Source organism: Coturnix japonica, chromosome 1 (genome assembly GCF_054131305.1).
Source record: "Coturnix japonica strain WE chromosome 1, WE-NBRP24, whole genome shotgun sequence".
Taxonomy (NCBI): domain Eukaryota; kingdom Metazoa; phylum Chordata; class Aves; order Galliformes; family Phasianidae; genus Coturnix; species Coturnix japonica.
Genome location: NC_140663.1, coordinates 111,405,319 through 111,432,310, shown reverse-complemented (window position 1 = coordinate 111,432,310; position 26,992 = coordinate 111,405,319). Strand labels below are relative to the sequence as shown.

Here is a 26,992-nt window from a genome sequence, read left to right as displayed (position 1 = left end):
ACAAAAACACGTGTCAGAATTCCTGATATTGTTACTGGGCCCCTGGAAATCTAAGTAAAAATGCTTAAGCAGCTATAAAGTGAATGGAGAAGAGCCCAGGTTCATCCCTAGGAGAAAGACAGTATAGTACATTTGATTCCACATCCCAATGAAGGGCTCTGGTCACTATGTTCTTGACTATTTTGCAGTAGCACCCCACACTCTCTCCTGATTTAGAGTCCTGCTGGGTCTAAGTCAGTTTAATTTCTAACAGACAGACCACAGTGGTAAGGTAATGCAAATACCTACATAATGGTCAGCATGTGGGTTTCAGACTTAATAACTCCCATTTTCACAGTTTTCACTGTTTGAATCATTTCTCTAAGCATCTCCAGATAGCTGTGGCATTGTGTTAATAAGAACAACTTAGGCTCCCATACAGCCTGAACCCCCTCAAGAGATAAGCTGCAAACAGGCACACAGGAAATCTTGGCATATCTGGGCCTGTGAACTATATCCTCAAACCAATACTGATATCAGGTTCATAGGATTTATTGTGAACCATATTCAGCTGATGAGTAATCTGAAGAAAAACTCCAGACAATCGCTACCTCTCAAGAAGAAACATGTGCTTCTTTCCAGATTACACTGAGTTGCTACACAGATATTAAACACAAAAATCAAATGGATGTTTTGTGATCATATCTACTACTATTATGTGTGATGTATATACCTTACCTAAATTATCTGGCTATGAAAGTGGTGGGGTGAAAAATAAATAAGCCTGGCCCTGCTGGGCCTTATACTCCAGAATAAGAGAAAAACAGAACAAAACACCAAGTATGCAGCATCACTACATCTAGACAATCATTTCAGTCTTCTAAGACAGTCTGCTGAGTGTGAACAATAAAGGGTTGTGGTCACTTCAATCCTTCTTTAATCTAATATTACCAAATCCATGCTCATTTAAAAGGTTTTTGTTCTACAGACAGAAGTATCATCACATATTTGCTCTGCAGTCTAACACATGGAAGGAGATGAGATAAAAGCTCCAGTATGATATGGAAAGCAGCTGAAAGTTAGGGGCACAAGGGCTATCTATGGAGTGCTATAATACTTCACCTCAGCTACTAATCTCAGCTGCAAAACTACTAGAACTCAAGAGCAACTTTAAATGTCTATTTCTCACTAATCTGCTCATAAGCTCTGAACTGCCTGTTCTCCTTGTTTTTTTCACAGAACATGGGGAGCTGTAAAAATAAGTACTCCTTGTAGGTTTTATTTGTTCCACTTAGAAAATCTTTCAAACTCCTTTGAAAACTAAGTAGTTAACACAGTTTCAGAGGAGCATTTTTCATCTTTAAAAAATATAATTAACAAAAAAAATCATTTTCCAGAAATGTAAGCAATTTAAACATTTGTTACAGTAATGCTATCCCAGTAAAGGCAGGACTTAAGTGCATTTCTTCATCAATGTAAATTAAAGATAAATGTAATTAAATTTAGTATAGGCTGTGGATGTTCGAAATAAATAATTGTTAAAAGCTTTCTAGAACCTAGTAAAAATAAATCTATCGATTATTATTATTTACTTCACACACACACAAATCTGAATGACTATAACTATTAAAACTTGTTTTATGCAATGGTTATAATTGCAGTCACCTCTATTCCTCAATGTAAATTTTCAAGCTTTTGCCTCTATAGAACAGTACTATCCACCATCAGCATACGATTCTATGCTTCCATAAAACACAATTCAATTAAAGAATCCCTTCATCACATACCAAGTCTCCCCATTTCCAACATGCCAGAATTCTGCACTCACATAACCGGACACAGGATAAGGTTTTCATTAGGACACAAAATAACAAAACCTATGACCAAGAGGCCAGAACATATCTGGGTCAGATAAAAGTTCCCACTTACAGCTAAGTCTCACGCATGGGATTCCATTCATTCAGCATCAACAAATCTTCATCTAAGCTCGGTATCATCAAACTTCTTACCAGTCAATGGAAACAAGCACTTCTAGGGTATAATGCCTCTAAAGCACTCAACTATTAGGATAAGCTACTTGACTTCTTAAGAGTGCATATTCTCTAAGTGACTGTACAGAATGACTAGAGACAACCTGTTCAAAACTGTGTTTGATGTTTTGAGTGGGTTTTTCTTGGTGGATTCTTTTTTGTTTGCTTGGGTTTGCTTTAGATCTCTGTGGCAGTCAATAGTGTAACTATAACTCACATAGTCAGCACAGGGTGAGGTGCTCAGAACATTATCTCCTCAAATTTGATTCCAAGTCTTGTTATGACATGTCTTAGCTTTATTGTTCAGTGACATTATTACTATTATAAGGTCTAAGGGTATTAGAAATCCTTTCCACTCAGCAGGTGGAGAGCGGCTGTGCTGTACTGAGCAATTAAATTCCCTCCTGTAAGTTCTTCCTGTGTAAATGATCCTATTTTAGCCTTAAAGTGTTTTCCTTTTCCAGGCTCACTTTCTCTGGGCTAGGCTTTCTGTTTTATTTCTGCAGCCATTAAAACGTGACTGGGTAAGAATTTCATTTCATTATAAGTTAACGGAGTAGGCCAGAAAGCAAAACTGACTTGACTTTGCTTTACTAAAGTTTTTTGTTTTTTTTTTACTTCCTTCTGGTTGTAAAGTATGGATTAAACTGTAGCCCTCAAAGCCTCTGTAAATGAGGAAGAGAAAGAATACGCTGTTTATAGACACATTTACACCAGAGTTTATGCTGAGCGTATGCAGGAATAAATGTATTGATACATGAAGAATTGATTTCCTTTCCTGGTATTCAGAGTTGATGGACATAATACTTCTCCCTCCAATAACATGACTATGAAACTATAGGCAAATAAGTAGGAAAGATTACCTTGGAGACAATTTACATCCACGCTGCAAGTATGCATTAAGCGTTCCAGTTGCTGCAAGCAACAGCCCAAGGTATGGAGGTGAAGGTTTCATAGGTCTTGAGGAAAACTCTGGGTGGAATTGAACTCCCACAAAATATGGGTGATCTACAAGACAGATGTCATAAAGAAAATTAAAAGATCTAAGAAGAGGATACTGGAACAACTGTTGGAATAAAAGTTTCTTGAAGATATAACATAGTAGTCAAGAAACCAGATCAGCATGTGTGAATTTAAGGGTGGTAACCTCAACTTATTTTTTTTTTCCCCCTCCTATGGAAAGCAACTGACAATGGTGGCAAAGGGTTAGTAAATCAAATTAAGGAAAAATCATCCTGTGATTCAACCTTAGTGTGCCCAACAATGTAATTAAAAGATAGATTATAAATATGTACAGACACGTACAGGAGAAAATAATGCTATGTAGGCAACCATAATTTAGCCATTTCACATACTTTCTTCCTAGTGTTCTGGTATCCAAAATTTATATTTATGCTTGCATATGCTTGCATATTCAAAACATGCACGTACACACATCTAAAAGGAAACTAAAATAGTTCATAAAAGACTAGGCACAACAATACAGCAACTGTTTACACACTAAGAGATGAACACGGGAACAACATACACTTCAAACCAGAGAAAACATGTTTCAAACAATTTGGCTTGGAAGGGAACTGCTGGTTCAATAACTTCCATTTCTTGCTCTTGAATGAAACTACATCATGTAGTCTCAAATAGAAAGGTCAAAGGCCCTTGTAACGCCCCCTAGGATTTAGGATTAGTTAGGATAGTCTCTCCTTTTGATTAGAAACCTCATCCTAATTCAGGAGCCATCTTTTTTTACAGCCAAATTATATCCATTTCCTACAGCGCACTTCTTTCCTGCTGTATGTGCTGTAATGAAGGAAGGCATTCATAATTTTTCATTATCATTTAGTGCCATTGATTACGCTAATCAATACATACTGGTTTGTCTTCAATCATCAGCTGTTTCTCCAGTCAAAGCATTTCATGAATACTGACTGCTTCTGCATCCCTCCTGTCTTTCTTGGAAGGATAAGGATGGAACAATATTTTTGTTCTCTTTCATGTTGTGTACCTGTGCCTTCTCTAAATATCAGTTTAAAGGAGCTAACATTAACCATATCTACTACCAGGACACAAGATGAAAGCAAGCACAGATCTTCTACAATTGGTCAATTTCCAAAACAATCCCAAACATTCAAGGAATAAGTGATAACAAGAAAGCAGGTGTTTTTATTCTCCGAAGATAAACAATATAAGTATACTGCTCTTTGCTCTGTTCCTATTCCATAAAAAAAGAAGCTGAGATCCTAAACTTATTCCCCTTTTTTTCCCCTTTTTTTTTTTTTTTTTTCTCTCTCTCTCTCTACTATACAATTTAGTTCTTTAAAGCAACAAAATAAGACAAAGCATCATATATTTCCTGTGGGGATGTTTTCCTAAAAGCATTGCCTCAGCTATCTAGTATACTGTTATTTCTGTGCTTCCGCTTCAGCCCACCCTCCTCTCTACGATGACTGCTCTTCTTTAGTAATCAGTCTCCTCGCAGCCCATTGTGAAATAATTTCAGGTTTTACTGCTGCTTTCATTCTTTTTACATCAACATGTAATTTAAAAATCCTGCCTGATTTATTTAATGATGCTCTTCATAAAAGTTGTTTCATGCAGGACAGATAAAACAGTCTCCCATACAGTCATCGGACTGCATAAGAAAATTAATCTATCAGGAACAAATTAAAGAATAAAATGTCAATTAACAGTTAATGAATTCATATGTACTTTTTGCTGAGTTGCTTAATATTACAAATAGATGTCTATATTCAAACCCTGGCTCAAAATGACAAGAATGTTCTTCAATATACTATGGAGCACAAAAAGAATTCTCAGAAACATCTTGTCAGAAATAGCACTCCATACAGTGCTAGTGTGGTCTTATTATAAATTTCTGAGCATGCTTATCTAGATGAGTGACATTTGAGTTCATTTTTAAAAAATGCTTCTTAGGTATTCAGGAGTCTGATACTCATTTAGCCAATGGTGTCTTAACAGTGGAGAATTACTCAATGGTTCAAGCAAAAGCAAAGAGACTGTCTCTATGATCTGAACTACGTAAACACTCAACTCCTTTTCATTTTGAAATCTTTAAGAAAATGCATAAGCCCTTTTATTTTTATGAATCTATTCTGTGAAACACAGGAGTTTGCGTTCTATATGATTTTCATACCCCATTCTTTTTCTGGTTCTAAATGGAGGGTAGCTGAAGGGGATGCAAATTGAGTTTGGAAGGTACTTCAGTCTCTAGTCCTACCTCCTGCTCAAAGCAGGGTCAACTTGAAAATTAAATCAGGGTACTGACAACTTCACTTAGTCAAGTTTAGAAGGTGTCTGTTTGCAAAGATGGGGATTTTGTGTTTGTACAGAGCTGTTTTCTAGTTTGGTTTTATTGCATGTATACAACTCAGACAAAATAAAACTGTTATTGAGATACTGACTATGAACATCTGAGGGTACTTAAGGCTAATGTAATCACAAAGCTGCTTTTCACCTTTAAAAGGCCAATGTGATCAAGGAGGTCCCTGATGGCTGGGAAAAGACAGTCATCAATCCCGTCTTCAAGAAAGACATGAATCATTAATCTGAAGATTAATTACAGTACAGTCAACCTCAACTTGGTTTATAGCAAGATTACAAAATAAAAGCTACTCCAATCCATTTTCTGACACACAAAGGACAGGAAAAGAACTAGAAACAATCACACTCTGGATGAGAGAAGAGCTGTAGCTTTCCTTTATCGTGACTTTAGCAAGGCTTTTAACATGGTTTCCTAGCAACCAAATTGGGAGCTATGGAAGGAATGGGTAAACTACAAAATATCTTAAAAATGGCTAGACTGTTGGGTTCAAAGAACAGCGGCAAGAAGAAGTCCAACCAGTTGCATATTTGGAGACAACCAAAACTTGACTGAATATGGCTCTCAGCAACCAGATCGAAGGCAGCTGTTTTGAACAGAGGGTTGGAATATCCCAAATCATTCTGTGATTCCACATAGCACTGGGCTTAAATTACAATACTTTGCCGAAACGGTATGTATCTCTGATAACTCGATTCAGGCAGAATTCCTGAGGAGAAGTGTAAGACAGCGGCTCTTAAAAGCCTCTGAATCTTAATTTATTGTTATACAGAAGTGGACTCAACTGTATTTCCTAACATTATCCTGGCTGTTTCAACAGCTCAGTACTGACCCATTTGCCATTTACCTACCCATAGTTTACAGAGTTTTAACAGATACAGAAAGTACTGCAGACGAGTGATACACTTACTCTCCAGTTCAATCATTTCCATTCTGTTTCCTTCTGTATCATGGCCAACAAATTTCAAACCTTTCTCTTCAAAGCAGTGAGTTAATTCTGGATTCACCTGAAATATTGAAAACACTGGTTGTAGTTCTATTTATTTTTTGATGCAATTTTCTTATACAACTTTTATTATGTATGGAAGAACAAAAATATTAGGAAGAAGAGCTGAGAACTTTTGCTTTCTTTGTTGATCCTCTGGTAGAAATGTTGAAAAAAATAGGCATGCTTACATTAACATGAGATGAGTCAGTAACTTAAAAACTTAATAGTAAACACAAACAAAAGATTAAAGCCAGGGTCCCTTTTGCTGACTATTATCCTGATCCTGAAAAGCAAGTATTACTCAGTTTTTAAATGGCCGGACATAGCAAGAGGAAGGCTGTTCAGTTCAATTGTCTGTGGCATAAACTGCCATTCAAAAAATCACCCATTCGCTCTAGAATGAACTGTTTCACCTCCTTAGTGATGTTCTACCTACTTCATTAATATTAAAACTGAACACCTTCAACACCACTGCACTCTCCTCTGAGCTTTCTAAGAAAACTTATCATTGTTTGAACCAGATTTTACCATGCATACATTTCACTGTTTAGGCCCCTTTAGAGATACTTGAGTGTCAAGTGCTTTCTGAACACAGCATGCCTAGATACCGTCAGTCTCCCTAGATAAAAGCATTTTGAGCATACAGAGGTGCTTTTGCTCAGATGTTCTCAAACACTGAAGAGGACCTATACCAGAGGCCTGTAGAATTGGGATAATTGCTAGGAAGTAAGTGATCTGGATTAAACTCTAAGTTATAGATACCTGAAGTCTGCCTATGTTTAGATTATGGAAGAAAACGCACTTTCTGAGCGTAATCTAAACATAGTCAGCCCAGGAGCAATACACTTAAAGATTATATAACTGTACCTTTCAAATACCTCATAGGAAGTCGTCAGGTAGTTGTTAAAAATACTCTAAGAAACAATCCTGTTAAGACAGTACACTATACTGTTCCCCTTTAACACTTGTAATGACATCTCTGCAATATTGCGCCCAGTTTCAGGCCCCTCAGCACAAGAAAGCTGTTAACAAAATATTGTGAAGTCCACAGGATGTCCACTGGGATGTTTAGGAGACTGAAGCACATATAATGCAGAAGAGACTGAAGGAGCTGTTTGCTCAACCCGGAAAAGGTAAAGTGTGGAGATGGTTGCTGACTTCGGCTAATGATATGGTATAAAGAAGTTGTAGCCAGACTCTGCTCAGAGGGGCAAAGCAGAAATGTGAGACATAAAAGACGCAAACCAACCAAGGAAGTTTCCTGATAGATATAAAGGAGACATAGCTCACAATAAATTGTTAAGCACTGGAACAAATTGTCCAAATATATTGAGCAATCTCACTCTGAACAGAATTTCAAAGCAAGACAGGACAAAACCTTAAGAAGTCTGATCTAATTTCAAAGTTAGCTCAGCTCTGAGCATCTACATAGCTGAACCAAAGCATGAAAGTTCCTTACAATCTAAATGACTATCTAAATATTAGTAAATCTTGTTCTATGGTTATGTAAAAAATCTCCCACTGGTTTTAACAAGAATCATGTCTACCAAGTGAAACACGGTTTGTTTAAGCTTTAAGATTTGAGCACAAAGTCCAGTAGCATTGCTTACCTCATATCGATGCCTGTGCCGTTCCTCCACAAACATTTCATCACCATAAAGTTTCCCTGAAAATACAACAAAAAACCTAATACTAATGCACTGCTCTAACGAATTACAAATATTGCTAATAATCTAAAACTGAAAAATTTTTCATGTGGAAAACATTTTAACAGGACACTTTTCATCTTACTCCAGCTTTCTGGTTTGTTTTTTTTTTGAATCTTTATTAGTTTCTTTTAATTTGCTGCTAAGTTTATTCAGGATTCATACTGAATATTCCTCAATTAGAAATACCTTATAAACTTCAGAGTCTAAATTGTAAATGCCTAAATAATAATGAAAACAGACATTTGAGTGAAAAACTAACATGAAATCCCTGCTGGTTTTACAACAATCATATGCAAAACGTGCAACAAAGGAAGTTCCACAGCCTTTTGCTAGCATCCATTCCACTTTAATAGATTACATTTGGCAGATGACATACTCCTTCTGACAAATAGAATATAGCATTTCTCTCTGGTTTCTGATCTTTTTAGAAAATGACTCTTGCAGCACTCTTGAATCCTCTACATCTCAAACCAACAAGAAACAAGCTTAAGGTATGCAGTAAGCCAGGATTTAATTACCTCTCTCATAGCCACAGCCCAAAATCTGCTTTATCTTATCATCATTAGGAGTATGTCTCATTTAGGGTGTTGGTACAAGAACAGAACTGCCAAAAATTACCTCCCAAGATTCTGAAGAGTGATAATACTGCAAATACTAAATACTAAAAGTAGATTTTTCATTAAATGTGCATGCATGCTACAGTTTGGTCTTCTGCTGAAGTAGATATAATTTCTAAAAACTCAAGAGGGATACTTTCTGTAAGTTCAATATTGTTAGATATGGTAATGTCTCAGATCAATTTTGGGGCAGGGTTGTACAGAAATTGTGCTCATATTCAGGAACAAGAAAATCTACATGGTTTTAGTCTTGCCTATATTAATGCTGTATAACAGAGTCCCAAATAGGCTAATAAAAGATCTAAATATTATTGCTTATTTCAAGCAGTGTAAAGTACTGGGTTCTAAAATCAGCTTTTCACTGAGACTTCAGATTTCTCTCATTTCATGGAAACAGGACCAGAATCAACAACAGCAAGGATGCTGCTTGCTTGAGGTCGTAATTCTTTAATAAAATCCTTTAAAAGCCTACACAAAAGGCAAGAGAAAGAACAAAATTGCAACTTACTTAAAATAGAGTTTTGTGTTTTGAAAACAGTCCTCCTCTTTCCTAGTCTCATTGTTCCGCCCATATCTCCAGGATTGTGTTCTGGCATGTCGATGACCTTTAGAGAAAAATTGTTTAAACGCTACTAAATCCAGCAAAGAAAAAGAACAGCACAATCACAAAACAGGCTTTGTAGATTTATAAGTAGTAATATCACCCAGTTCTCTGTCAAGCTTTTCCATCTCTTTGGTTTTCCTAATGCTTCATTCTCAGTGCATACTAGGCCCTTTATTATACTTTTCCTTATACTGTTCTTTATATCCTAAATTCTTTCTTATGCCAAGAGGCAGAAAAAGCTATCGTGTTAAGACAGTGGAACTCCTCTTTTTGAGAGGAGGAGGGCACAGGGCAGCAAGAAGACAACACTTATAGCAAGGCTATATAGCATCATAAAGAAGAGTACTAGAACCAGTGACTCCAGCATGCCCGTAACTTCAGACAATAGACATAAGTAACTTAACAGAGGGAGAAGATTAACAAAACTTCCCTCCTAAATCACCTTTACCAAATAAAGACTTGGTTGGCTGGTTTTATTGTTGGTTTTGTTTTTTCAGAACTACGTGGTAACAACACGAGAGGCAACTGGCACAAACAAATCCCCTCTGGATACTGGGCAGCACTTCTGTGCTGTGCAGGTGACAGAGCGCCACACAGGCTGCACAGGGGCTGTGGAGTTTCCTCCTTGGAGATCTCCAAGAGTCGCCTACGTGTTTGGTTTTGCTCAGTTTGAATCTTGATGAGTCTCACAATTGTGCTTAGAGAAAGTCTGTCTCAGAGAGGTAAAATTACTCATAACAGTAGAAACACATGAGCTGAAACAACAACCCGCATCCATGCATTCTCTGTGTACACTTAGTGAGAAACATAATTGATGAGGCAAGGTTCTAAAAATACAAATATTCACACATATGGACAATCTGGAATTGGATTTTTATTAACCTTAATTTGCCCTCTGGGAGCAATGAAAACAATTTCTGATGATACACTTCATAAAGTGAAGTTATTCAATTTACAAGAGATGGTGGAAAGTGCTTAGCCTTTGGCCTTGTGCCAACACATTTCAGCTGTGCAATTATCTCTGCATAACCTTATACCTTCAAAACGTTATTTATAAACTATATACTCATTACAAAATGTCATGAGCAGAAGCTGTGATCAAACCGGTAGGATATAACAAATCCAATAATTACCTCCCCAAAAAAACAAAGGCGAGGACTGTGCAATGTGTTCAGCTTAAAATATATATGTACACACACATAGACACAAAACAACACCAACTCAAGAAACACTCAAAAGTAATCCAGTAAACCCATGTTACTTCAGAAAGAATGAAACTAACTGGTTTCTTTCCATTTACTTAGAAATAAAGTTAGAACGTTTACAACAGCCTGTATATATACATCAAACATTGCCCTCTGAAATCACATACAAGTTTTCCAGCAGGTGGTTTCACACCTCTCCCTCCCCCCCATACACTTCACTTGCCTACAATCATAGTATAGAATTTTAAAGTTGCACTCTTGACTCTTGTCAAATGGATTTGCAATGGCCACAAGCAGCTAAAATATTTCAAATAGGTGCTTCTCTTCCAATCACAAAGGTTCCACTTCATTGGCTGTTTAATGAATAAAGTTGTCAAGAAGATAATAATGAGGTTTTCCCCTAGTTTCTCAGGACAATTTGGATTTCACTATTTCCTTGCTATTTATTATTTGCTGAGCTAAGATCTTCTATAAAAACACTATTAGAGTAACCCAACAAATAGAAGGAAGGATGGGGATACAGTGAGGGAGAAGGAAACGACTTGAAAGACATTGTTCAACTCAAACGCAGCAGCTAAAACACTGGCTCCAAATGAAGTCGATCTGCCTACGCAGGTCACAGGAGATTTCATTAAATCACTGTGCTTAAATGTGTTTTTCAGGAAAATTCAAAATCAGCCATTATCAAATGGCACAACACCAGGCTACAAAAGCACAGCTTTATCTGCTCTGCTGTCTTTCACCACGATTTGGATCAGAAGCTAACACAGGGCTACAAGCCCAACAAAAATTCCACCATAACACTTGAGCATTTCCCCCAGTTTGTCTTCTGGATCCTTCTCTCAACATCTGCAGTAGTGTGGTCAGCACCATATAATCAGCAGGGGATTTAACCATTAAAGATTGCATTAATATCCAGTAAGTTTTAATTGAGGTGCATAGAACTGTTCAGTCTTGTTTCAATCAATGGCAGATTTTCTGCCCATAAAAAAACTCTAATGAATTTCAATACCAAGCAGCTTACTCTGTGCATTCAGGTCTTGTTATAGATATGTTGCATTATAAACCAACTCTATTTTCCCCATTGTTTAATGTTTATGATAATATAAAAAGCTTCAGATATTAAGTTTTGTAGTCAGGTGAGAAAAGGAGTCCTCTATTAACAAAACGCCCACTCTGAAACAAGATCTTTCTTACTGATACGCTCCACGGCACTGCTCAACTTCAGCAGCTACCAGCACACAACCCTCAGTGTTTATACATTACGCGAGTTTGCAGTAACATCTGTGCAAGCAGCTTTCAAAGGAAAGGCGCCACTGATTCTCCACCACCCCGTAGCAGTAATAAGAATCAGAAAACCAATTCATATTATGGACAACTTTGCTCTATTTTACAGAATATATTTGAACAGATAAAAGACAAACCACCAAGTGGCTGTCACTTTGAACAACTGACTAGATTCTTCAAAGAGATTGTGCTTTCCTCCACAAAATAAATATTACTATGCATTAGCTCTTTGAAGAGTAAGGAAAGGCAAAGAACGAGGGGAACCACAAGCAACAATAAAGCATCAGTAGGGAGGGTCCAAGACAAGATAAAGTGTAAATCAGTCTTGTTTTTGTTTTTTAACCTAAGTCTCTGAAAACTGTTTATACTACAGGGATTTTACAGCTATCACATATTACACCTGACAGTCAACATCAAACAATGAATCACTAACACAACAAACCACATTGTAAATGTAAAACAGTCCAAGGGATATTAAATCACACAGCTGATGAATGGCAACTTTAACTATCCATGAAATAGATTTCTTCCAGAAATCTACCACTTGGGTTGTTTCATTGTCATTAGAAAACATATAAAAGTTAATGAGAAAAGCCCAGATGCTCAACATACAGGAGTCAAGGCTCTGAAAATGCAACAACAACTTGTATCACTTTATGAATGATTCCAGGACCATTAAGCTTTCTCTTGTTTTGTTTCAGGTCCTGCAATGTCAAAGAATCACTAAATCACAGAATGACCAAGGTTGGAAGGGACCTCAAGAATCATGAAGCTCCAACACCCCTGCCTGGCAGGGCCACCAAACTTTCATGTTTACTAGATCAGGATGCCCAGGGCCTCATCCAACCTGGCCTTGAACAGCTCCAGGGACGGGGCATCCACATCCCTGTACTTATTAAGTTTTAAACAAACAACAACAAAAAAATAGACACAATTTATAGAGAACCACTGCTGAGAGTTGCGAAAGCCAATGTTACGCTAGTCCTGGTACCAAAATCCTGTGACAAATCTAATTAGCTTACTAAGCACTCAGTTGAGTCCACTCTGCAAAACCACACACACACACACAAAACACCCAGTTCAAGTCAACCACTGTACCTTTAATTGAAGCAATCTGTTCTGATGTGCAAGTCTGTTTTCTTTTCAACTCTTCTCATATATTTAAGCTATAACTTTCTACAGGAGATAATAAAGGCTGAAGTAATTCTCAAACTCATTTACAGTACAGTTATGCTTCTTCCCAACTTCCAACCCCTTCTACTTTTGTTTTCATTGAATGGTTCAATGGTTTGGGTTGAAACGACCTCCAAGACCACCTGCATATACAGGTCCAACTCCCTGCTATGGGCAGGGCTGCCCCGGGCCCCATCCAACCTGGCCTTGAGCACACCCAGGGACAGGGCATCCACAACTTCCATGGGCAGCGTGTGCCCATACCTCACCACCTTCTGTTATATGGAAGAGATATCTAGTCCTCTGGAAAGCTCTCCAGCAATGAGTAATGGGATTTTCTTTCACACTCCCCATAAAGTGAACAGCAGCACTGCAGATTATTTCCCTGAGTTGTTATCCTCCTTAGGACATCCTCCTCTCTCATCCCAGCTGGAGAAGTCACAGAACTAAAGCAAACACTGCTTATCATATAAGTGTATTCATATACAAATATACATATAAATGTAATTAAGGCACTGACTTTAAATTCTGGGGTTTCCCAGTACTGTAACAAACAACAAAAAAACCAAACCAAGATGACAGAGTAAGGAGATAATTTCAAAGATACAAGTTTATGAATTAGATTATCCCACATAGAGCACTTTGTCATTACTGCCTATTCAACAACTATGCACAACTCATCAGTTTCAGAAAACCAAAAGGATTGATATATTAATTTCACAGCAAAGATTAATCATCCTAATTAAAGCTGCCAGCCACTTCAAGGATGCCTCAAGTCTCATGCTCTACATTACACAATTATTTCCTGCTTCCACCCAGAAAAGCTTTAACTGGACAAAGATCATCTTGTCTTGAAGAACCTTAATTCTAGCAGATGATTTCCAACCTGCAATCTAAAATCCTTTTACTTTAAGAAGAAGCCGTGATGTGCAGCATCCATGCTGTCATTCCTCGAATGTTCTGCCTCCTTCAAAACCTTGATAAACTTCACTACCCAAACTGTAATATAGTTCTGCACTCCTTGCATTAACTCTCCAGCCCTCAACTTCAAATGACAACAGTTTCTCAGAATTTGCTTTCCTAATCTGCATCTACACAAGGTATTTAAAGTCAAGTGCTGCATGATTTAAAAGAACAAGCTGCTTGATTCATGGAATCCATACCATCCACTTCAGGAGAGATAAAAGGTGACTCACTTCTGTCACAAGCTGCCTGTGAGTACATGACAGCACAGATGTACTTGTGCACTTTTTGTTTGCTAGAAGATCACAAAAACAATTACAAGCCTACATATTCATTTTTATACACAAACATAGCAGTCACTTGTAAAATATAAAATCCATCTCAAGTAAGAGAAACATGAGAAAGTAAGGAGAAAAAGAGAAAGAAAGAATGTGGAGAACCCCTAGTAAAATGCAAGTGAGGATAAATGGGTCTAAAAATCATTCCTCATTTAGTAACAAGCTTGTAAAATTCCAAATGAAATATTTCACTTACACTGTTCCAAAGAAAGTAACATCCAGAAAGTAATATCACCTCTATACTATGCAAATCAAGTAGGCATTTAATTAGTATGACATCAGGTGAACACGCCCAAAGTAATTCAGATGTCCTCTGTGAAAAGTGTGGGTGGCAAGACAGAGATCACTCCAGCAGATAATGTGACAATCCCCTCAAATGCTACGCACAGGTGTTTACTGAGCAACCAGCAGAAGCATGCCGATATTTCCACACCACAAAAGTCCTAGGCTGTCACCAGCTGGCACAGCATCATACACAACATACAGCCAGCACAGCAGGAATTCTCCTCAAAGTATCACAGAGCCCATACAATTTCTCAAAAGCAAAGGGTGCTCATTCAAAAAAACATTTTTATCTGCCCTCCTACACTTGTAATAGTCTGGGTCTCCAATGGCAGGATGAAGTCAGAAAGCACGTAAAAAGTTTTAAGTTAAAAAACACAGGTCTACAAAAAAAAAATATAGCAGAGCTCTATTATTCAGTACTTAATGTGCGTTAAAGTCAAGGATGGGAGGCAAATAAATACAGAATTGAGCTTTCACTTCCAGGTGACTTTTTCATTTTCCTTCCACCTCTCTGTCAGCAGATACTTTCTTTTTTTTAATGTGTTGTGGGAGGCAGGTACTTATTATTAAAGAAAACAACCTGTCAGCTGACAGTATTTATTTGTTATTCATTAAAATGACACAGTTACAAGTAGAATAAATAAAGTACTCACATCTCATTAAATACATCCTCCTACGCAACTGGGCAACTGATCTCATTTCCTCACTTTTTTCCTTCTCCTTACTCTCTCAGACGTGTTCAATTCCAGTTCTCACTCCTGTATGTCTGAGAGGTTATCACAAACATAATGGAAGTCCTCAGCTGTTGCACAAAACCACTTCTTTGCAGGCATCGAACAAACATGTTTCACCACTTCTACTAGGGATATGAGAGAATAACCAGTAGACAACTAGTAGAAACAAAAAACAGGTCTTCTGTGACATATAACCTTGATCCTACATTTTAGAAAGAAAGCCACACTGGCTCCTTAATGTCACCCAAAATAAAGAGATGATCAGACGTCTTGTCACTTAAGCTCCAGTAAATAAAAAACACAGCAGATAAGTTGCTGAAAAGGTTCTAATATAAATACATTCAACGCATGATGGAGCTAACGTTGCTGACTTTCAACAGTAGCAATTTATTTGCATTGAAGAAATCATACTGCTTGTTACTATCACTTATACAATAAGAACTTGCAATAAGTCTGATTATCTCTACTTAAATTGTATTGAGAAAGCTTAGAATACCTTCCTAAGACAAGAAAAAGTCTTCACAAAGTCAAGTTGTGCAAGAAAGCAATGTTCGTTGATCTATGTTGTCTGCAGAAACAGCATGTCTGCTGCAACTTACCAAAAGTCATTTTTCAGTTCACAGATTGAACAATAGTGAGGTTTTGTTACTTTGGCCAGGTTCTTGGACAACTGTTAGGCTTCCTTCTCCTTAGTATAGACCAGCATTAATAGCTTCGTAGAAAATTAATCTGAACCCTACATGGGCTCCCTGTAATTAGTCAGGCCAAATAATAATCCCAATGAGAAGCCACAGCTAATTAAATACATATTATCTTTTAGCCACAATACAATAATCACCACGTGCTTATATATAAAATGTATAATTCCACATTCTTTATATGCAGATTTTATGACTTTTTAATCATAGGAAGTGATAGACAGGAAAAGGTGAAGGTGCAGAGATAGTGGGAAAGATTCATTTTAGTAACATCTCAGAGAAAAACCAACATCTGACCTTTTCCTGATGCTTTGCCAGTTCTGACATACAAAGGCCTTGCAGCAGGCACAGGTATCTTTGGTTCCAAACTGATATTAACCTTAAGGCATAGTGCCGTGTGGCACTTGGTGCACACCTTTACAAGTTAAAGGCAGTTAAAACTTCCCCATAAAATCCTCTCCATTCTTGGTTCCAAATCTAAGGAGTTGATTTTAAAAAGAAATTACTGAAAGATGGAGTTTGTTTCAGGAAAGAGGTGAAATTCATTTCATTATTGGTGAGGGAAAAAAGCCTATGTTGAAGATAAGACTCATCACCAATCTAAATTAAACACAATTGGCTTTGAGGTTGAATCATACATTCACCTTAAAAGAATACAAGTCTATTTATTTGAAGTACTGTTTTACAATTCACAAAAACTGAAAATTTCCGAACTGCTACTGATACTATTTATTAAGTTATGATCATCTGACCTTGATTTAACGTTACCTAATTAGAAACACAAAATTAGGCCAGATACATAAGCACTATGCCTTCTGACCATAGTTTTCATTAAGTAGCAATATATTCCTGCCAGAAGGCTGTAATTACAAATAAGACATTTAGACAACAGCTCAATATTCTTAGTGGCTAGCGAGTATTCTCATTAGCCTGGCTATATTTCCTTAACTTAAACTTAGTTTTTAATCACATCCCAGGGTAACACTTGATTTCATCAAAAGGGAGAGGACAAAATAAATTTTAAAAGACTTCTCTATCAGCCTTTGGCTTCCATTGTCCCAAATTCCCCTATTAGAAATGACTGAAACAACTATCCCTGGCAATTTAAAGAACTTTCTGACAATGTCTCTTTGTAAGCAAACCAGTAAGTATCTGTAACATATACAAATCACTGCACTGAAGCACTAACAAATAGGGGATTTGTATGCCACAGGTAAAACGATTACTTAACAACATTTTTATTATATTTCACATAGGTAATTAAAATACCAAGCATATCTCAGAATAAAACCAATAAGCTTTCTGTACATGGCACTTCACACTTACAGACTTCTGACTGAGAAGTATATATTAGTGCATATAAGCACTTCTCTCTGATAGTGAGCTCTAAAGCTCTCACCACTAACCACCTATACTACACATTTACATGTCTCTGCATTTTGTACTGCTGAGTGACCAGGACAGTAAGGCTGATCTGGTTGTTGTAACAACAGTACTGAAGAGATTTAGGAGTGCCTACCAAAAAAGCCTTAAAAACAGCCTTCATTTCTGTCTCCCTAACAGCCCCTCTCATGTTTGCTGTTTCCCCAAACTCATCAGATCCTGGAGGAAAGTAAGAGCTTCTTTCCCAGAACACAAAAATCTGCAGTGCCCCATCCCTGTAGGCACTCAAGGCCAGGCTGGATGGATCCCTGGGCAGCCTGAGCTGGTGGGGGGCAGCCCTGCCCACAGCAGGGGGTTGGGGCCCGGTGGGCTTTGAGGTCTCTTCCAACCCAAACCATTCTAGGACACTAACAAACAAAGTTTACACAAGTATTGTGGGTACTGTCTAAGAAATTCCCTTCTACTTCAGTAGCAAGGCCAGAATGCTTGCAGCAGGGTCACAGTGGTCCAAAGGCTGCTCATAGCGTAGTTCTGATAAAAAGTCTTCAAAGTCTGAATTCCTGAGTCTTGAATGTTTAACAGCACTGACCCATTGACCCATTCCAGCATACCACCTTCAGGCCTCACATTCAACAATACACACTGCTACACATGGCAACAAGTACAGAATCCTCACTCTCCCAGCTCTTGATGTTTACCATAAAATGCAAAATAGTTTCAGAAACATAAGCCAGAACACATTTACCATCTTTCCCACATGCAGAGAGAATCAAGAGTAATCAATCACATCAATATAGAAAATGTCATCTTCAGCTGTTGTCTTGTTTTAAAAGAAAACTCCTCTAACCAATATTATATCAGGCCTCTTTTCATTAAAGCATCTCAGATAAACTGCAAGAGTACATTTTTTATTAGGTCTTTCCGGGATTGAGATAATCAGATATGCAATTTCTGACTTCTTTGGATCATGCTGGATTATCACATACAAAGACAGTTATCCTGGACTTGCATGAAAGCAGAATGTAGGTATCTCTAGGCAAGACTGAGGCTAGACAAAGTAGATTCTTACCAATATTGTCAGGCTTTGGGATTTAGACATCTCAATTCCAAGTAATTCCTACATTATGCGACCACATTGTTTAATAATGTGCACATCTAGGTTTCTTTTGAACAGTCCATCACCTTTTGCATCATTGAGAACAACAATGTTCTTAAAAAAAAACAACCAAAAACTACTGCACCTGATCCTCACCTTGCCTCATCAGCCTCACGTTCACAAAGAAGATGGGCTCTGAGGCACGACTGAGACATCTAGAGAGGTCCAAGCATCTCCAAGACTAAAGGAGACTGAAAGAAGACCAACTCGCTAGGGAGATAAAGAACTTTCTAATGCCATTTGTACAGCATTTGTTTTCTTATACTTACTTGATCCTACTTGAAACTCAACAATATGTTACTCCTCAGTAAATACACATGCGCCATGTTGAAATGAAGACTTCTACATTTTTTGAGCACTCTTAAAAAAATAAAACTTTGTGAAGGAACAAAAAAAATAAATGAGTAATTACATTAACTGTAAATTTCAGCTGCAGCATACTTATATACAACTGCCTTAATGCACTGCTGCATGTGCCAAGGCTCAGAAAGTACAAAGATAAAACCTCTTCCACAAACATGTTCTCTATCAGAAATGTCTCATGTAGCATGAAATATCTACATCACAGGAAACTTCAGCAGTACTATTATTTGTCTGCCAGATGTGTATATACGACAGGATAAGCTGACACATACAGCTACAATGAACAACACATCACCAATTTAAAGCTGACTAAAAACAATGCATCATATTAAATCATTCATCTATTAAGGAGCCGCACCCTGCACTGTTTAAGGAGACTCCTTCAGCATCTATGAAGTATAGTTACAGTATAACAAGGACAACCTATATAGTTCAGATTTGTGAGATGAGACAACCCTTCTACATGTCACCACTGAAAGCCTGACAAATGTGGTGGTTTTAACACAAGAAATGCATCACTCCTGACACATAGAAGATTTTACAACCCATCCTCAGATTCTAACAGTTTCATGCCTCTGAGCAATCTCAGGTTCACCACAATGGCTGTAGTGCAGCTCTCTGAACTTCTCACACAACATTATTTAATCATTTTCAGAAAATCTGTTAACTGGATTTGTTTTCTTTTTTTTATCTCCCACAATCTATCCTTTGTCTTCTCCTGCTGTGGCAGCAAGAACACAAGGCACTGGCATCGTTTAGGAAGCTCCATGCAGTTCTATTTAGCTTCAGATGACAACATGAGGGATTGGTATTTCACAACAGGCACAGATAAATGTGCACTGCTTATACTACTTTTGATTCCACACAAATATCACTATGCTGCTTTACTTGCTAAGAAATCTAACTTGAGCCTTGTGTGAGACTTATTCACAAGTCAGGTAAGGAACTGAGTGAAACCAACTTATTAAATTACTCCACCATCTTTCTCCGCTCCAGGAAGTAACCCAATTTAAGAGAGGGTTTTCATCTAATGACTGATGCCTGGAAGCTAGAGAGTTGATGCACAAGCAGTATACGAGTATAAATAACTGAATACTAAGCACAATAGTGCCCACTCTTTCTTCCCACATGCACAACATCCACAAATATATGCTCTCAGTTATAGCCAACTTCACCTTGACAGCAGACATTTCTATGCTGCAGTCAGGCTGTGACATAAGCCTCAGAGACACCTCAACTGACTTTAAACTCGTCAGGGTTCATACGCAAATAACAGTGGTGACAGTACTACAAAACAGACCAAGGAAGTTGGAAAAATACCGGAGGGTTAGGGTGTTAACCCATCAGCAGAGGATTAAACAGGATGACTGAGATAGTTGCTGTCCCCAGGTGACTGCCCCACCTCTGTGGCATAGGCCATCTCTTCCAGCAGTGTCAGTGGCATGGAAATCTACTGATGGACAAACCCAGTTTATAGTCCAGCATGTTAAGGTTGACAGGGTTCAAAGTTTCACCTGCCATTCAGCCATCACTGGTGGCAAAAAAGATGTGACAAGGACAAAAAAAAAACCAAACACCCAAACAATAGCACCTGAGTTACCATCCCAAGACGCTACAAGATCTTGTGATCACAATGCCGTATGTTTCACCACTCCTACCACTAGCAGTGGTACTCAAACTTCAGCCATCCTTGCAACCAGTATTCTCTCACACTCCAGCATGATTGGAATTGCTTATGTAAAGTATGCCCGTACATCAGTTTACTAGGGCAGTACATAGTAATAGCCAGTTGAGAGAATTTTGAATCCACAGACAATAGAAAGTGAAATACAGTCATCACAGAGACACATGATGTGTGTCCCTAAGCAGACTGACAGCACATGATCAGCTCAATTCCCTTTTTTTCCCCCCCACTTAATGGTCTGGCATTTAAGCTACAGTAAAAATGTCAGTTCCAAAAGGATATGATACTTACTAGTGTGATTTCTCTAGCCCAGGGCAAACCCAACTGAATTATGCCATGAACCAAGGCAACAATATAGTCCCATATGCCCAAGAAAACACAGGAAAACATGTAACCAAATCTGAAATGCTGTTTCTGAACTAAGTGTCAGCTTGCACAAATATCAGTCAAGACCTGATACCAAGTACTTACTGTTCTTCAACATAGATAAATGCTGCTGCCTGCTAGTTGCACGTCACATAATTGAGGCAACAGTAACATATTCATACTTTTGTTCTAATTCTGGCATAGTGATCATCATTTCTTACCATTGGAAACATTCTGCCATTGTGGGGTTGAGCTGGATAAACTTTTGACCTATACTAGAGTGGCAGCTGTGTCCTGCAAAGCAGTCTTGGAGAAAGAGAATGCACTGCCCATGCCTGTCAAACTGAGTTCCCTTGTCAATTCTGATAGAGAGCTCAGATGTGTCACACAAGTCATTGGAGGTCATCGTAGTTTAAGTGAGAGAGAAGGACAAAATGTTATTGGGAGATCAAACTACAGGTACCAAATCTGACACTATCATTCAGATAGTCCCCCTGCAGACTACAGTAACTTGTGAATAAAGCTGATCTGAAGAGCGAGGACTCACCCCCAGATTCAGCAGGCAACTCTTGTGTAACATTGGAGTGGGTCACCTAAATTTCCAGACGTCTCTCAATGCCGTGGGAAGATGTTTCAGTAAAACTCATTACGCCATTTTGCAATCAGTTGTCTTCCTTAATGAACCTCTAAAGTTAACAAGGCTAATGTACTGAATTCCTAAAGTTGTGATCCCTCGAAATATAAATTATGCTTCTATTCTAATAAGCATTTTACTACTGCATATTTAATACTGGTGAGATGCCTGCAGTATAAGTAAAAACAAGTCATCTGAAACTTAAGAGTCCTGAAAATACTGGAGTGTCAACAACACGTATCAGGCACATCAGGTTCCGGACACTGCATCTAGAAGGGAAGAAGTATTTTAAGGCTATTACACTCAAGAGCTATAGGCAAGAAAAATGAGCAGATGGGGAATGGGAGCATTAGCAAATCACCTGGTAATTCATTACTACTAAAACTTCATCATACACCAAAGGTGGAAAACAAGATGAAAGGAGAAAAAGATAGGACATCCTTCGCTCTGTCCGTGGAAAGAAAAAGAAACAAGGTTTCCAAATTAACTCATTGTCATGAATGACCAAGGCACTCGGACATATTCAGAACTGTCTAATAAAGAACAACAGATCTGATAAGGAGGCTGTGGAATTCCCATTATGTAAGTCACTTAATAATAGGTTAACAAGATATCCAACGTAAGCAGCAGTGACCCCAATCTAGATGAAAGGGAAAAACAAACTAGATAATTTCTAGAAGACTCCCCCAGTCCAATTCTAGGAAGTGAGTATAAGCACATGCAAGTGGGCTGTTAATGCAAGTAATCAGTTCATTTAGCAAAGTTCACCAAAGGGAGTCTTCCCAGGAAAAACTTAGTGGAATGTATCTTAGACCCATACACCTACAGTTCCAAACAAATAACCCATTTCCCAAAGACCTACAAAGTGCAGCAGAGCTGGTAAACTTTCTCAATAAGTGATATAGCAAGCAAAAGATCTGTAGGTGGGCCTGGGGTTAAACATCAAAAAAGACAATTGAAAACATCAGGTAGATTAGAAACTACAGCCAGAGGCAGCAACTCATCACGCTATGCAAAAACAGCAGCATTACTTCAATCTGTGATGGGTCATAAAGCATCAGACTGGGCAGAATATCACTCAAATATGCCTCATACACCATCATCAACTAAACATTTCAAAAGCTGCTGAATGCAATATTCAGTTATGCTCTCAAGAAGGAATCATTTTTCAGAATCTTAGATTCATCTTTTTTATTTAGCATGGCTTGTTCTTTTTTCATTGATATCATAGGGTGTTTTGATTCTTAATATTGGCAACCAAAATTCGATCCCAGAGCATTTTTCTCCTATGCCAAGGAACAGCACCAAGTTTAGGAAATAGGCTTAGGCAGTGGTAACTATCAATTCACACAAAGGACAAGTGATCTCTTCATATTTTACATACAAGTTTTTTTCAAAAACAAACTTACATTTGTCATTTTCCACTTAGAAGAAACAGTGTACATATCTACACATAACCCCATAGCAGCCTTTTGATGCTATTGGGGTTGTGGGTATAGCTTATAAAATACACAAACTGAAGACAGAAAATCTCTCCAAGATGGTCTAGAAAGACAAAGGAAACCTACACCAAGTACAAAAATAGATGCTGACAGTGACCAATTTCAGAGATTTAAAAATAAATAAATAAATAAAAATTACTCATTTATACTGCTAATGTATCCTATTCACCTGACTACTAAAACACAATAGGAGTAACACACTGACATAATGACAAATGCTGGTTTCATAATCAGGGTGGAGCATTAAAGCCACTATAAAGGTAGTTCCAATCTGAGACTCTCACTTGTGCTGGATACACTTGAAGGCTCTGTATTTTCAGTGAGGTAAGCACGGACTAAATGTATTGTGTGTATATTATCTTCATTTAACTTTTTTATTTCAAGAAGAACTGTCAGTTTACAGAAAAGAGTCTTTTCATCTAGGTTAAGTATTGATGATATGCTCAGTGAACCAATGAACAGTGTGCCAGCTGTATTTCAAAAATAACCATTCTGTGCATAAGATAATTATTGTCTGTTTTGCTTCCAGTTCTTCTTCAAGACAACACCTAAGGAACATGGAACATTTACTCAATGACAACCTTCTGAAATACTTCACTCAATATGCTTTAATGGAGGGTAGCACTACTGCACTGTCCATTGGTGGGCTGAAAAATCTGCTCCAGAATCAATTTTCACAGTACTTGAAGGTAAGTCTCAATTGTTTTATTTGCTGTTCTTCCTATAAAATGGATAGGAAAAAGGAGATGCAGGCAATGATACTGCAAGGCAGATTCTGTGCTCAAATGGTTTTACCAGGTCCATAAATAATCCTTCAGGATTATATATATAATATATAAATAGATATTATGTATAATATATATATTAACTATAATAATAAAATATAATAATATATAATAAACTATATATTTTCTAAATTGAAAATGCATTGAACACCTGTAACTCAAGTAAATCAGTACAGCAACTTCAATACTAAGAGGCACGGGTCATTTTCTACGCAATCTAACTCTTCACCATTCAAACTAAGATTTGTCACTTCTGAAAGATGCCAAAAAGCAAAAAGATACCACCAAGCTAGAGAGAAATATCTACTTCCTGAGGCTGAGGGGAAAAGAAAAAACAAATCCAACTTCCCTACCCAAGACCTTTCCTAAACCAGATTAGAGCTCAATTTAGATTTTTAGGCAAATCCTTAAATACCGGTTTTTGGATTGCAAGACAAGACATGGGTACTTTTTGCTAGAGATCTGAAAGAAGTTGTACCTTAATGGAAAATTCAGTATTTTAAGAACCACGGGAATACAGTTATTAGTTATTTTTTAGGCAAAGAAAAAATGTCACCTAATAAAACTCATAAAGTTGTTTCCCCTCATAAAGCCATCTGTCAGGAATTAATTACTAAAACTTATAGGAAATGTGATAGTAAATTCAGAAAGATGGTGCTTTTTATATTAGCTGCAGGCAGTTTAGGTGGCAGGACCCATTTCCAGAGATTTGTGGAAATAGAAGTGCTCAGAAAAAAAACGCAGATGTTTTCCATCTGGATATCAGACATTTTCAACCACCCACTCTGTATGCAGAAATATATGGCACCATAATAAATCTACAAAATAGCAGGACATGGAAGTACAAAACAGACGAAAAAAAAGTACAAAGAAAGCATTTTAAAGACTTAATTTATATTCAGAACTATTTTTTATACTAACTAGCTTGGTCTGGGACATTAGCAGAATACTCACTGCTTCAGGTTGTCACACAAACTAAAGAAGCTTATAGCATAAACCAGATTTATTCTATTAACAAGATTTTTTTAACACTGTATTCCTACTAAAGAGGAGAAAAGAGAAAGGAAAGGGACCCTCAGGCCCAGGTCCACAGTCTACTGAAACTTGTTTTCAAGTAGTGCATGCACAATGAAGCTGCTGCACTTGCTATGTTACCTATGTTTCATAATGTAATCCAAACAAAAGTAAGACTGAAGTAACTTGAGTAATACTCGTAGTTGGGTGATGACAGATGCCCTGGCTTTTTCATGTGTTGTATGTGAATGTCTTTGTAGTAAAAAATACGTTGAATATTCAGGTTAAGTTCATGTATTGAAGCATCAAGTTAAAAGCAAATGACAACTCATTGTTCTCAAATAGTTACTGCAGCTTTGTTAACGTTTTTGAGAGGCATTAGTAGGCACCACAGTTATAGTTTAACCAGTAAAACTGGTTAACACATCACCAGTAACATCTTCAAGCAACACTGTTACTGACTGCACTAATTCATGTGTTGTAGCAATTCACTTCACTCTTCTTTCTCCCCCCCTCTACAAAAACAGGATTCATTCTCTCTTGACAACGTAATTAAGTTATTGGACAAAAACAATGATGGAAGCATCAGCTTTGATGAGTTTGTGATGCTTATAAAAAAGATTACAGGACAATAAGGCATCTGCCAGAATGAGCATCGTTCCTTTGAAGGAGAAGAGCATGGCATTCATGGACAGTATATGTGCACCTAAATCCACAGATTTCCTTGTTGTAATTTCAAAAAATATGCAATAAAGATTTATATGACATAACAGGTTAAGCTTTGCATTGTGTTCCCTGTCGGCTAGACACAATTTCCAACAAAACCGTCTCAAAATTAGTTCAGAACTACTTGTCTTTATTTCATGCTACTAAAATGCTATTTGAGAAAATGTCATCATATAAGATGACATTTTGAAAATGCTAAGTTCAATTTTGTTTTAAAAAAAGACAAGGCATTTATTTTAAATAACAACATAAGATTACTGCGATAAGTACAATGACTACAATATTCCACCTCAGTTTCAAGTTGTAGGTACACAAGTGCGCATTTTCTGCATGTTAAAAGTTTTATAAATGAGAATGCATACATGTACATAGGAGCTGAGTGCTTGCTGCTGCAAATTAAAACATCCATTTAACTTCTCTATTCCACAGTTCCCTTGTCGCACTTGTATTTGTCTGAGTAATTCATGGGGATTATCATTTACTTTAATAAAGGAAATGAATGAAGAGAAAGGAAGAGAAGTAACTTTAATGCAAAATAATTAAGAGGATGAGGCACTAATTGTACCACAGAACTCTCAGTTTTGGACTGAATTTTAACATCAACATCCTCCATTATGCCAACAGAGCAATTAGGTCCACATCTTAAGAGTTACTTAAGGACTTAAGAATCAATGCAACGGTAAAGCAGATCAAGTGCATTAAAGACCACATACAAGTGATCCCTATACTTGGATTTGATCCCTAACAGTGTGGAATCCAGCACTGCACCACAGCTGCATGCATAGCAGCCTCAAAAATTACAATATTTAAACACAATAGGAATGTTCTATTAGGCTCTTGGGCGATGCTTTCACACAAACTCTTCAGCTGTTAAACTGTGTTACAATTATTGGAAGAAAAAGAAGAAAATCATAATACTTTCTTCTGGTTTATTTAAAAATAAAAAAATAATTGATCTAAATTAACAATATACTTTGATTTTGAAACAAAATGTGCCACACAATCATTTGTGTGCTAAGCAGTATTAGCTACTTCACACAAATAAAACCATAGAGTTTTACATAGAACTTTAAGATGATCCCTTACATAACGTATGAGACACACGATCCTTTTCATGTGTTAGAAAACGTTTGGTATTTTAGAATTCACTCAGGTTATGGGCATCCTAAATAAGAAAAGTGGGAATCAATTCACAAATGTGTTATAAGAGTGTCACCTACTGGCAAAGTCTATTTCTACTCAATTTCTTAAAGTCATAAAACACAGACGCCATGCAATACTTCAAGTTTCACAATGCTACAAAAAAATGTCACAGGTCATAAAGAACTGTGGTCACAACAAAACTTTGCTTAAAGCAAGTACATAAAGAACCCTTGCTGGAACAGTTTTGTTGTGTTGCTGTTCTGTTTGCTTGCTTGCTAGAACAGCTGGG

The 26,992-nt window shown here is 37.4% G+C and overlaps 1 protein-coding gene across 5 annotated transcripts in view; it reads right to left on the bottom strand.

Moving 5' to 3' along the window:
• CTPS2 (CTP synthase 2) overlaps positions 1-26,992 on the bottom strand; it is a 54,269-nt gene that overhangs the window by 4,589 nt on the left and 22,688 nt on the right. For all 5 annotated transcript variants that reach the window (XM_085531478.1, XM_085531458.1, XM_085531473.1 and 2 more), the window contains 4 exons: positions 9,169-9,265; positions 7,945-8,000; positions 6,257-6,353; positions 2,873-3,017 (listed from right to left, as the gene is read on the bottom strand). In XM_085531478.1, coding sequence (XP_085387604.1) covers positions 2,873-3,017; positions 6,257-6,353; positions 7,945-8,000; positions 9,169-9,265 — 395 coding nt within the window. The remainder of the gene's footprint in view (positions 1-2,872; positions 3,018-6,256; positions 6,354-7,944; positions 8,001-9,168; positions 9,266-26,992) is intronic.